The sequence below is a fragment of the Pseudorasbora parva genome, chromosome 15 (assembly GCF_024679245.1).
Source record: "Pseudorasbora parva isolate DD20220531a chromosome 15, ASM2467924v1, whole genome shotgun sequence".
NCBI lineage: Eukaryota > Metazoa > Chordata > Actinopteri > Cypriniformes > Gobionidae > Pseudorasbora > Pseudorasbora parva.
Genome location: NC_090186.1, coordinates 7,106,660 through 7,120,235, shown reverse-complemented (window position 1 = coordinate 7,120,235; position 13,576 = coordinate 7,106,660). Strand labels below are relative to the sequence as shown.

At 40.0% G+C, this 13,576-nt stretch overlaps 2 protein-coding genes across 5 annotated transcripts in view; one reads left to right on the top strand and one right to left on the bottom strand.

Annotated features, from left to right (window-relative positions):
• The first annotated feature begins 235 nt into the window (after positions 1–235).
• si:dkey-90m5.4 (leucine-rich alpha-2-glycoprotein) lies at positions 236–3,379 on the top strand. The gene is made up of 3 exons (XM_067416924.1): positions 236–396; positions 642–984; positions 2,572–3,379. Exons 2-3 carry the CDS (start codon positions 651–653, stop codon positions 3,246–3,248), a joined length of 1,011 nt encoding a protein of 336 aa, XP_067273025.1. The 5' UTR covers positions 236–396; positions 642–650; the 3' UTR covers positions 3,249–3,379.
• A 1,479-nt stretch (positions 3,380–4,858) lies between these two features.
• Positions 4,859–13,576, bottom strand: part of slain2 (SLAIN motif family, member 2) — a 28,952-nt gene continuing 20,234 nt past the window's right edge. The window contains exons 4-10 of one of the 4 annotated variants that reach the window (XM_067416918.1): positions 13,078–13,248; positions 12,565–12,906; positions 12,307–12,447; positions 9,910–9,990; positions 7,814–7,852; positions 7,011–7,218; positions 4,859–6,405 (exon numbers count right to left, since the gene is read on the bottom strand). In XM_067416918.1, coding sequence (XP_067273019.1) covers positions 6,339–6,405; positions 7,011–7,218; positions 7,814–7,852; positions 9,910–9,990; positions 12,307–12,447; positions 12,565–12,906; positions 13,078–13,248 — 1,049 coding nt within the window. In that variant the 3' untranslated portion in view covers positions 4,859–6,338. The remainder of the gene's footprint in view (positions 6,406–7,010; positions 7,219–7,813; positions 7,853–9,909; positions 9,991–12,306; positions 12,448–12,564; positions 12,907–13,077; positions 13,249–13,576) is intronic. The other 3 variants (XM_067416919.1, XM_067416921.1, XM_067416922.1) reach the window with 3 other exon arrangements.

Below are 13,576 nucleotides of genomic sequence, written 5' to 3'. Positions count from 1 at the left end.
TTTGTTGTGCAACCTCTCGTTCTTTGTGTAATGCTGATGCTGCAGCCAAAACATCAATCATTTACATGTATTGATCTTACTGTTATGAAGCGTTCATAAACATTCATTTTACACACACATTTGACATATTTGCATGTTTCATAGCCTATTTATTTCTCCAATTTTATTAATACAACAGCCCGTGTACTTGAGCAATTTGAAATGGTTTTCTTTTAGGACATGTCTTGTGTACTTTCACCCTTTAGGCATGTCCAGATGTTCTCGTTATTTACATAAGTGACGGGGTTTCTCTGACTGTCCTAGTTTCCTGTAAACAGTGCTCGAGTCACACACGGACAGTCTCTTGTCAGGATATGAGACGAATTTTGAAATAACTGAAAATCTAAACAATAAAAGGTAAGGTGTCGTTTTGTTAACGTTTAACTATTTTAGACACTGAGCTTACGTCAGGGAATTTCGATAATATAAATGTGATTCCTTTTTCTTCGCTTTCTTCTTTAAGGCTATAGCCTACAATTCATTAAATTACTTTTGTTCCAAGTAGCTACATATCTTCTCAAACAAACAAGGACACTATATGCTAGGAATAAATCAGCGGCGTATGTAAAATAATAATAATAATATGAACTTTAACTTTTCAGCTCGTGAAGATGAATTCCTGGCTCATGCACGCGCTCTCGGTGATGGTCGTCTTCTGTTGCCGTGACGCCCTCTCGTGCCCAAAGCGATGCACGTGCCACTTCAGCGCAAAATCAACCGAGGTCGTGTGTCCTGATGCTGGCCTCTCTCATTTCCCTGGAGACGGTCTCCCAGGCAACACCACCTACTTAACCATCCAGTTTACCAACCTGAGCGTGCTGACCCCTCAACACCTGATCGCCATCCCACTGCTAGAGGAGTTACACCTGCCTGGCAACAAACTGAGCAGCTTACCGGCAGATCTGCTGAAGGACCTTCATTACCTGCACACCATAGACCTGACGGGTGAGTGTGTAGAAAAGCACCCCCTGCCCTGACTGTGGTGAAAATCAAGGTTTTAATGTTTTTTTTTTATTTAAATGTTTGTATGAGAATATGGTGTTTTTAATAAGCTGTAAGACAAACCAAGTCAACACCATTGCAGAGTATTTTCTCTTTTAAAACTCATGTGAACCAAAGACAGTCTCAAAAATAACGTGTTTCTGACGTCACAAACTAGCTTGTAACCAATCACGTCAAAGTATAGGCGGGCTTTAGCATATCATTAACTATATACCGGTAACCTCAGTGAGTCTCCGGTTATGCCGGTATGAAAAATCGTGTACATTTAACAGTATAGCGTGTGAATTCATTTTAGTGTGTCATTTTATAAAGAACTTTTTTTATATATATATATAACTCTGATTGTATTCGTCTAAAAGAAGAATGTCATATACACCTAAATCATGGGGTCATTTTCATTTTTGAGTGAACTATCCTTTTAAAGCATGAAGATTTTTTTCTCCACAGGAAATGGACTGTGTCCTTGCGTTGCCTATAATGACATCATACCGGCGGTGGTTGATTTCCAAAGACGCTTTAATATATATGATGTGTTTTATTAGACAGACGAGCAACTGTTTGGATACATTCATAGACAGAAAACAAGCCATTGTTATGCAGCTCAACACAGTTAGTCTTATTACTGTAAGTACCATGTTTCACCATGCATAATATCGATCTAGCTTACTGCAGTGTGAACAAATGGCTCATAGTAGCCGCTGAGCATATGCGCAACATTATAACAACTCTCAACACACTCAAATGTATGTAATATGATAACCAGCGCTGCGATCTCCAACACACACGAGTGGATGAAGCGGAAGCGCTCGTCTGACAGAATGAAAGCTCCTCTGCTGTGTGTCGTGTGTCGCGATCGTCTCTCATTGGCAATCGTTTCAGGGCCTCGTTCAGCCGCACCCTGCTTCATACTGAAGTAACACTAATAAATCTTTAATACATGAACTCATCCATAAATAGTATTTCTGTCCCGTCGGATTCTTTTCCACTGGCTGTAGAGAACAGAGATAAAGACAACTGTCATGATTCTGTGAAATCAAGGCGTCATCAAGCTACGGCTTTGTTTTTGAATAAGCGACCTCTAGTGGAGAAAATGACATATTGTACCTTTAAGGGATACAATTATTGACTACATGGGGGTTTAGACTCTATGTGTATTTTGTAGCAATAAGTGTGAAGGACAATCATCCTTTTTACTAGTTACAGCACAAAAAGAAAAACACAGTACAATTTATAGACACATTGTTTTTCATATAATGTTTAAACCGTGGAGAAACAAAAAACATGTTGTACATTTACCTCAGGAGTCATTCAATGTGAAGAAACCTTGTTAGTTCGATGAAACATACCTCTAAAATAAATAGGCCTGTTATTAAAAATGTGCACAGCATTGAATAGCCTGCGTGTTATATTTTATATTTTCAGATATCTCCAAATTATATCAATTTGGAGTTATGACAGCCAAAATGACTCAAAAGGATGCAGCAGGTCACAGATTGTTTTTTTAACTCTTCTCATTCAAACTGTGCACAGATAATGAACTTCGAGAGCTGCCTGCGTATGTTTTCCATCATGCTCCACTCCTCAACCTGGTGCTGAAAGACAACCGCATCTCCAAACTTCACCCAGACTGGCTGCCCAACAACAGCAATCTCACATGGTTGGATTTGTCCGGAAACCATCTTATGAAATTCCCAGTGACCCAACTCCAAAGTCTGATTCACCTAAAGGTTCTGCACCTCTCACAGAACAAACTCGAAGAGCTTCCAGTTGGGTTTCTAGATAATCACCCTGCTCTAGAGAGACTTTATTTGGACCAGAACAAAATCCAGTCCCTGGATGAAAAAGCCTTTAGCCGTTCTGCTAATCTGACTCACATCTTCCTGCAGAAAAATAGACTAGACAGCCTCCCGCCAACTGTATTTCAAGGGCTCAAGCGGTTGGAGTATGTTGACCTCAGTGACAACAGGCTGCAGTTTCTGTCTCCTGGTATATTAGATATTAATACCAGTTGGGTGGAGTTGACCTTTAACCCTTGGCATTGTGACACTAAAATAGAGTACCTGTGGAGGAAACTGACCATGGAGTCCCTGCAATCAGAGCCCAAATGTGCTGCACCAGAGAATCTGAAAGATCGTGTCATCGCAACACTCACCCGCAAAGAAATGGGCCTGCCAGAGTCAGAGAAACATGATCCCAAAGAGAAGTAGAGAAAAGGAAAAGAAAAGAAAAGGTGTTTAAAAAGGAGGGAGAGGGGACTTTTAAAGCAACTCGCCGTAATAGATCTCACAAAAATTGATGTTTGCAAACTGCATTGCAAATAAAGAAAAATGCAATCTTCTCTTTGTACTTTTTTTTTTTTTTTTTTTAGAAAACATTGCAATAGCACATAATTGTGACACATATCCTTCGAGACCGAAACGTTGCTAATAAAATGTTTTTATCATCTTCTGCAATTACCAATAGCGTGTGGGATTTCCTTTAACTTTTGTGACACATATTCTTATATATATATATATATATATATATATATATATATATATATATATATATATATATATATATATATATATATATATATATATATTAAATCACATTTTAACGTCTGGGAACTTCCAACATATATACACTATATTGTCAAAAGTATTGGGACACCCCTCCAAGTCATTGATTTCAGGTGTTCCAGTCACTTCCATGGCCACAGGTGTAGAAATCAAGCACTAGGCTTGCAGACACACGTTTTTTAAAGAATGGGTCGCTCTCAGGAGCTCAGTGAACTCAAGCGTGATACTGTGATAGGTTGTCACCTGTGCAAAAAGTCCATTCGTGAAATTTCCTCACTACTAAATATTCCACAGTCAACATTTAGTGGTGTTATAACAAAGTTGAAGCAATTGGGAACTAAAAAAATAGTAAAATAAAATAGATAAAATGACAGAGCGGGGTCAGCGCATGCTGAGGCACACAGTGTGCAAAAGTCACCAACTTTCTGCAGAGTCAATAGCTACAGACCTCCAACCTTCATGTGGCCCTAGATTAGCTCATGAACAGTGTAGAGAGCTTCATGAAATGGCTTTCCATGGCCGAGCAGCTCATCCAAGCCTTACATTACCAAGAGCAATGCAAAGCGTGGGATGCAGTGGAGTAAAGCAGCCGCCACTGGACTCTAGAGCAGAGGAGACGTGTTCTCTGAACTGACCAATCACACTTCTCTGTCTGGCAATCCGATGGACGAGTCTGGGATTGGCGGCTGACAGGAGAACGGTACTTTGCCAAGTGTAAAGTTTGGTGGATGGGGGGTTATGGTGTTGTTTTTCAGGGATTGAGCTTAGCCCCTTAGTTCCAGTGAAAGGAAATTTTAAAGGGATAGTTCACCCAAAAATTAAAATTGTGTCACCATTTACTCTCCCTCAAGTTGTGCCAAACCTGTATGAGTTTCTTTGTTCTGCTGAACACAAAAGATATTTGTAAATATGTTTAACCAAGCAGATAGAGTAACCATTGACTACCATAGTAGCGAGAAAAATAACATTGAGTTTGGTAGTCACTGGTCGTTCTATCTGCTTGGTTACAGACATTACAAAAAGCTATTTAAAAAAATAATAATAATGAAAAAAATAGGCCGACACTGTAGATAATGTTATGTTAATGAAAAACATTTGAATATAATTTTGAACCAAGATCTCATAATGCATTATAAAAGACAACTACAACCTAAAATTAATTCATCACAATCTCAACATTTTCCATTATGGACTATGGTCAGAAGTAAATATACTATACAATGTTCCTGACATGACAAATAAGTGATAGACCAAACAGCTTTTTTTTTTTCAACTTTTATTTTGAAATGATTTAACGCAGGGGAAACCGAGCATCATGTTTGTGGAGATATAAAAGTTTTTACCAAAAAAACAATCCACAAAATGTTTGTGTCATGTATTCATGACCATACTAGGCTCAAGCATCCCACTAACTCTATCTCAGCACACGGAGGCATCTCACCTTTTAATAAATAAGCCTCTTATCAGCGCATAGTATTTAGTCATAAATATCAAGGGGCTTTTAGAACATACCTTTGTTACAAAAAAGCAAATATAAATGTTATCAAAGCAATTACAAAAATCAAACAAAACGTGAGCAAGAAATGCAAAGAACCCTGAAGTAAATAATATTGGCAAAACAAAGCAATTGGCACAAACCAAAAATAACATTTGTAGCAAATCACAGAATTTCATAAATTATAGGCACTCGTTTTTAAACAAACTCGCTCAATCTCAATCATATGCTAGTGTGCAGCAAGATGTTCAGGTGGCATTCAGTTACCCCATTTCAGTTCTTGGCCTTTCATCAATTATTTCACTCTGAGAATGACAACAAAATACATGACCAGGAATATTCCAAAATTAATAGTACATAAGCACTACACTTCAGCCACGCAACCATCACTGGGACATCATCTGATGAACAAAGTTGGACCATACAATAGGCTTTATATTTCAATGAATTTCCCGTTTTCTAGTTAGGACATACAGACACAATTCATTAAAATTGGACTTGAATTTCTCACTGATTTGTGTCTCTTTTGAAAAGATCAGAGGGTTCAATCCTGCTGAGTATCCGAAGGCTCCAACTAAATACGTTTGTTCAAAAACTCTGAAATGCATCCATTATTCAGACATTTAAAATGCTTTGGAAACGTAGCTTTGCAGTTGAGGTCTCACAATGACATTCAGAAATAAAGATACATACATTATATATATATATAATTTTTTTTTAAAGACCAAATACTGTGTGAATACTCTTTAAAAGAAATATTTTAAATAATGATTTCAAATAAATAAGCGGTCACATAGATATGAAAGACATTCAGACAGAATGCAATTGCCATGTGGACTCCATACAAATCTTTCCCACGTGAGCCAAAAGTTAAGGTCAGTTTGCACATACTCACAAGGAATCGCCACTAATGTTGTTACAGAGAAAACAAGTTATTCAGTATTCTTCTGTGGTGGGTTGAGGGGGTTTGCAAGCAGGATTGTGTGTTCAAGCCGTTTGCGGTACATGTGCTGTTTGGTTAGGTGAGGGCGAATCCCAGTATGTTTCTTTGGCATTCTGTGGCATCCAGTCTGCCTTCAACATCTATCCTGCTGGGATGAGAGCTCTGCAATGTCAACTGAAAGAGGACAGAATCATATGTTCGGAAGAATGAGTCTCTTATTTGTGGGGGTTAAAGACGTATCTCTATAAAGTGCCTGGTTGAACTGAAAGCTCGTTTCTACTGCTGGTTCTGGGCATGCTCAGTAGCAGCCTTCTCTCCAGGTCTCGTCTCTCATGCCGCTGTACGTCCTTGGAGCTGGAAGAGACCTGCAGAGCAAACCACACACACACTCAGCATGTACTTCAGCCGGTTACTACTTATTTTTATTGAGTCATGAGCAGAGGTGGAAGGTAACAAATTACATTTACTCAGATTAGGTAATTTAGTCTTTTTCTACTTTAAGCGTTTTTTCAAATTTGTAATTTTACTTTTACTTCAGTAGGTTTTGTTTGAAGTATTGTACTTCGCTACATTATAAATCATATCCGAAATGGAGTATAACAATACAAAATAATAATAATAAGAATAGGGAAAAAACTGTGCTCCAGAAACTACTGCATTGATTGATTGAAGGGCGGGAGAAAAAAAAACAAAAAAAAACTTTTTTTTTTTTTAAATCACAAGAAATATGGTGACTGACAAGACAGATGCCAGCGATGCAGACCCGGCTGAAAGCGAAACAGCTGAATTCTTACGAAGCCAACCCCTGGCCAGCATGGGAATACTTTGGATATATACAGTATATATTAAAAAAACTAACACTGTAATTGACTTGTACTGGAGTAAAATATAATCTAAGTAATATTACTTTTACTTGAGTAGAATATTTGTGTTAGTCTTGCCACCTTTGGTCATGAGAACCTGAGAGTACCTGCGCACTGGCTGGACCAGTTTGCTGCGAGGCACTGGTAATCCTCCTCCAGCATTGGCGGCGGGGCGGGGCAGGCCGCTGCGGGGCGGGGCCATAGAGCGGGTGGGCGTGGTTGTGCCTGAACCATGATTAGACATCACCTTCATGGGCTGACGGAGAGCCAAGGGAGACGGGGCAGCTGGAGTCCGCAACTTACTGGAAGAAGGCACTGGAAGAAAACAAATTGGGGAGAACGGTTATGGGAAAAGAATAAAGGCAACAGATGGAATATAAAGAACAGAATGGAAATGTATTTCATAAAAGATAAAACTTTATAGACAGAATAAAAGAAAGTACTTTTATTCAGCTGCCTGATACAAGCCATTCAAGGGACCACAGTCATGAGTTAATGGGGATGGGGTTATAATGACAATAACAAATTAAAAAGATGGATTCAACCCTACAAACCAAAATAATGCAGTTAGACAACTCCAATTCATAAAGCTACACATTAAAAACCAGCACGCTCCTATGTAACACGCAGAAGACCGCGTTCCACATTCACAGAACACAAGTTCACTAGCATTAATGACATTCAACACAAAGCTGAGAGAAAATAAAACACAATGAGAATGGATGGATTAAAACAGCCTTGATCAACTAGTGTTGTTCACAAACATTTGACACAATACTAGTTATACGAACGTCCCCTTGTTGCAAAAACACATTCACAGTACAAACACAATCTACCATTCACGCACACTTGCACAACATAAAATATAATAGCACTGAAAAGCTGCATCATCATCAGTGTATATACTCACTGAAATCTGCTTCCTCTCCGAAGCAACACGAAAGAGGAACTGGGTAAAAGATGGAAAAGAGAGGTTTTGGTTTGCATTGCTCCAAAAGCTGTGAATTGCTCAGGACTCATGCCATCATGTATTATTTTTCAAGTGCAAGTGGGACTGAAATACTTCCAACTTTATTTAATGCAATCAAAGTGCATATATAAAATTGCAGCTGGATTCACAGACTACTGGAACATTTGGTTGTGAAAACTTTCAAGCAGTTCCATTTAATAAAAAGCTACCAGAAGACATAGCACATTTGTACCAAAGGAGCGCAGACCGGCAACCCACAGCATCCCTCACCATATAATACTGCAGAAGAGCAGCAGCATTCACAATCACAGGTGAACAAACTCTTCTTAAAAGGCCAATCAGACACTCCAGAACAATATACAACACAAAATACAAACTGACACGAAATTCAATCCTGCAAAACAAAAAATGTTTTAATCTGCTACTCAGTGTTGTGAGATGACATTTATAACTTCTAACAGACATGGCCTATATATTGCCAAAAGTTTTGGGACGCCTGCCTTTACATGCACATGAACTTTAATGACATCCCATTCTTAATCTGTAGGGTTTAATATGGAGTCGGCCCACCCTTTGCAACTATAACAGCTTCAACTCTTCAAGGCTTTCCACAAGGTTTAGAAGTGTGTTTATGCAAATGTTTGGCCATTTTTCTAGAAGTGAATTTGTCAGGCATTGATGTTGGACGAGAAGGCCTGGCTCTCAGTTTCCGCTCTAATTCATCCCAAAGGTGTTCTGTCGGGTTGAGGACTGTGCAGGAGAGGTCAGGTTCCTCCACACCAAACTCGCTCATCCATGTCTTTATGGGCCTTGCTTTGTGCGCTGATGCAGTCATGTTGGAACAGGAAGGGCCATCCCCAAAAATTGTCCAAAATGTCTTGGTATGCTGAAGCATTAAGAGTTCCTTTCACTGGAACTAAGGGTCCAACCCCTGAAATCAACCCCACACTGTAATCACCTCCACCAAACCTCCACCAAACACTTGGCGTAATGCAGTCAGGCAAGTACCGTTCTCCTGGCAACCGCCAAACCAGACTCATCCTTAGGATTGCCAGACAGAGAAGTGTGATTGGTCAGTCCAGAGAACACGTCTCCTCTGCTCTAGAGTCCAGTGGCGGCTGCTTTACTCCACTGCATCCCACGCTTTGCATTGCTCTTGGTAATGTAAGGCTTGGATGAGCTGCTCGGCCATGGAAACCCATTTTATGAAGCTCTACACACTATTCTTGAGCTAATCTAGGGCCACATGAAGGTTGGAGGTCTGCAGCTATTGACTCTGCAGAAAGTTGGTGACTTTTGCACACTGTGTGCCTCAGCATGCGCTGACCCCGCTCTGTGATTTTATGTGGCCTAACACTTCGGGGCTGAGTTGCTGTTGTTCCCAATTGCTTCAACTTTGTTATAACACCACTAAATGTTGACTGTGGAATATTTAGTAGTGAGGAAATTTCACGAATGGACTTTTTGCACAGGTGACAACCTATCACAGTATCACGCTTGAGTTCACTGAGCTCCTGAGAGCGACCCATTCTTTAACAAATGTGTGTCTGCAAGCCTAGTGCTATATATATAATTTTTAATTATTAGGCACAATTAGAAAATCGTTAGACTACAAACAATTCAAACTATTTAAATCAAACTCTAGAAATATTTGTTATTATTTATACTATTGATCATGGAAAACTTATCAGTAGTGGTTTATTTCTTCAATTTAGGCCTAATTGCTTTCACACCAAAAAGAGTTCAACAAAAGTTGTTTCAGAGCTACAAATCCCCTTCACAATAAAATATACTTCTGTAATAGAAACATGGCAAAAAAGGTAAAACAAATGCAAATTTTTAAGCAAATAATGAAATTTGAACCCAGACCCCTCTTTACAAGCAGAGGTCCGTAAACAACTTCCAACCAAACCGAACCAAACTCTAATGTTGGGTTCATAAAAGTGTCAAAACGCCAGAAAATATTTCCAGCACTTTCTGGTAACTTGGCTTCATAATGCTTTAGCCGTGTCTGGGTGACCTGCTCAGTGCATTACCTCGAAGAGACGTAGGGCTCTGGAGTCTCTCTTTTGGTTTTGGGGAGGAACGTGGAGGAGTTGAGAGCCTTTGGTGCAACGCTGAGATGAGAAATAAGCAGACATTACGTTTTGACTCAGGCTAATGTTCAAAAGCATCTTCTAGAGTTCAGCCGTCCACTTCCACCTGCAGGCACTTAACCTCCAACCAGACCTGATCCAGAATCAGCTTGAACTGAATAGTTTAGGGAATGCCAAGGTAAAGACAGCCAGCCAGGGTCGGGTTTAATTCAAGGCAGAGCCATTCCATGCATGGTTAAGACAGAAGATCACTTCTAACCAGCCACCAGAGGGCACCACAGTCAAGAGAAAAATGAAGCCCCGGGTGAAGAACAGGCAGGAGCAGCACTAAACCAAGAGTAAATCCAACCGCATCCAGACAACCAGCACCTCGGCCAAAAACAAAGGGTGTGAGGAAGAGACAAAGGCGGAGAGAGAAGGGAAGAGGCAGAGCATGCTAGGCAGGAAGGACAGAAATACAACAAGACTGTCCATGTTACCAAGGGAGGAGAAGCCTGAAGAACTAGGCCCAATGTGTAAAATCACTTAAGCAAGCTAATGTCTGTGCTGTTTAAGAGATGGTCGTTTACCCTTGAGTACTGAAAAGGATATTCATTTTTAACTAATTAAACATTTATATAAATTGGATTACAAGAGTTACTCCACCCATGTTTGAGAGATTTGATATCAGATTAACTGACCACTGGCAGGAAGAGATCCTTATTTGATGAACTCGCATGGATCAAATGAATCTGTATATTGTCACGAATTGTCGGGGGGGTCATCACAGTTTTAAAAAGTGGTGGGGCCAGCTGTACGTTTGCCCTTTTTTGCTGGTTGTGATGTCATGAAATGGCAAATGGGTCCACTCATGAATATTAAATTAGGTTTTGCACCCCCCCAAAAAATAACATTTTAAAAAGAATAGAAAGTAAGAAGAACTGTTAATGGAACCAGAATGTCATGCTTTCTCTTTTTCCCTTCTTGTTTTTTTTTTTTTAAACAGAACTACAAAATAAGACTCCAATTGCTGAGTGCTGGAACATTGGCACGTCATTTCCACCACTAATAAAAACCACTCGAACTCTAAATTCTAGTAATTCGGCTCACTACGCTATATAACATTTACTATGTCATATAATATTTCAGAAACTCCTGCTCTAGAATTGGATAAATCCCTGCCTAACGCCATTCCTTCCAGTGATTGGGACAAAATCAGCCATGGCAAAAATGACACGTACGCTTCTTCTTTTTGTTAAAGACTTAAATATGCCTGATCACTTAGGCGAGGCGTAATGGCATATGATGCTTATAACGTGAAATGTTTTATCCTAAAAAAGAAAGACTGAAAACAAAAGATTTAAAAACATTAAAAATCAGCTTTGAATAGTAATTTACGTAGGCTTTGTTTAAAAGTCAGTGAGGCTTTTGGAGGGAATGCCAAGATGCTAATAAAACGTGATCTTAGAGAGAATATGAGGAGATCAAAGAGCAAGCCAAGACACCAGCGGTGCAGTTAAGAGCACAACGTGAACGTGTGTCAGAAGCACAGCCACAGTCTCTGACAGTCACAAAGAGTCAAATGTTACCATATATTAACATTTATAGACAAAACAACATTCATGATAAATACTGCATGTGTGCCGTTTACTGAATGTTAAAAGTTCTGCATGTGTTCATTTGTTGATGTGATGCATAGAATGCATGTGCAAGAACAACTGTTCATGGAACCAAATGTCATTGTTTTTTCCTTGTTTTTTTTTTTAAACAGAGCTACAAAAGAAGACTCTCAATAGCTGAGCTGGAACATTGCCGCTGGTCTAGGATCAGTTTTCTCCATAATAATTTAGGTTTCTATTTACGTGTATTGCAGGAATAAGCAATGCAGCTGTTGATTTCTTGAACGTAGTAGCCAATCAGAGGTGTTTAAGTCAGCAATGAACAAAAACTCAGGCATTTTTAGTTCCGCATACTCACAAATCCTCTCATTAATACAAAGTGTAGACTCCGTTAGCTTTATTGTAACAGAACTTTGTGAGATTGCAATGATTATAAAGAAAGCGTTCTTTGCGCGCTTTCTGCCATGCCAAATCCTGCATACAGTATGCTTGCTTTTCTAAGAAAATAACAGCGCTTTGTGAATGTATTTGAAGAAAAGAAAAACGAAACAGAAAGCCCATGCTTTTGTGTCAGATTATGTTGTAATGCTAAATATAACGGTAGATTTGTCTGTATTTTTGACTCACCTGAGAAGTTTTTTATTGGATAAAATGAATAGAGAAAATGTGTTCGAGGATGGGCTATGATGTGATGTATGTGTGTGTGTGTATGAGCTGACTGATGTGTCTGAACACTCACTGGCAGACTGACTCTGATGTCTGGGTGACCCTCCGTTTGGCACTTGCAGGTTTGACTCACAGCTCCTGCTGTTTTTGACCGGCTCTGCCGTCGGCCCAGAGCTGGATCGTGTGAGGTTAGGGAGACTTCGCCTTAACTTTTCTGCCCACACAGACAGAAAGGACGGAGAAGCCAACATTTAAACAGACATTGTACAAAAGGTTCACAGTGTCTTAAAGAGAAATAGACCAAGTGTAAGGTGACTGGACGAAGATGTACCTTCATTCTTAATGGCATTTGTCTGGGTGTCGTGGCCCTGCAAAGAGTGGCGGGGCTGTTGAAGGCGACTGATGATTGGTTGGGGAGATCCTCGGCTGTACTCTAAAGAGCGGGCAGGCGAGCGAGATCGGGGCGAGTTTCTGGGGGAGACGCGTGGCGAGTGTCGAGGCGAGGGGCTGAAGCGGGTGACGGGTGTGTGGAAGGAATGATGGACCGCCTCCTCATCATCGTCCAGGCTCTGTGCGTCCAGCTCCTGGTCACTCAGAGTTCCTCGGCGCAACGACTGACATGAGGAACCAGAGCTACGACGTGATGCTGTTGCAGCGTATTCTTGCCTTAAACCTAAAGAGGGAAACATGGATACACTTGAGTTTAACTCTCCAAGTGCCCCATTTGGCCATTTTTTGTTCATCCATTTCAGTAGCATAATATATCAAATGTATAACAATAACTGTTCTCAGAACAGACTAAAAGGCACAAAATGGCACTTGTTGGATAAAAGCTACCACTCACTCTCCTCCTGCATGCGGGCGAGTATCTGCACATCTGTGACGTCATTGAGTTTATACGTGGTCGATGAACCGACAGAGTCTTCGTCCATCTCTGATGTGCTTAATTCGCTGTCTACTGAGGACTGGGGGCTCACTGCCTGTGCGTTTCTGTCAGCCGATCCACGCTGATGACCTACACACACAATATATACTTTCAGAAATGCTAAAATAAAATAAAAAAGGGATGGTTTCCCTGGGGTTATTCATAAGAAAATCTATAAAGACACTGGATAGCTGTTGTGTGTTCTGTTTAAGTCATAGTGACTGATAAAATAGTGTAAACTGTATATCTGTATAACTGTATACTGGACAGCATATACTACTCAGTGGTTACATTAAAGGGTTTGTTCACACAAAAGTGAAAATTACCCCATGATTTACTCACCCTCAAGCAATCCTAGGTGTATATGACATTATTCTTTCAGACGAATTCAAACTGAGGTATATTAAATAATATCCTG

Bases quoted from the DNA above. Each gene is read 5' to 3' on its own strand.
- si:dkey-90m5.4 (XM_067416924.1), top strand. From the start codon at position 651: ATGAATTCCTGGCTCATGCACGCGCTCTCGGTGATGGTCGTCTTCTGT. The intron at 985-2,571 runs GTGAGTGTGTAG...AACTGTGCACAG, and splicing joins GCACACCATAGACCTGACGG to ATAATGAACTTCGAGAGCTG.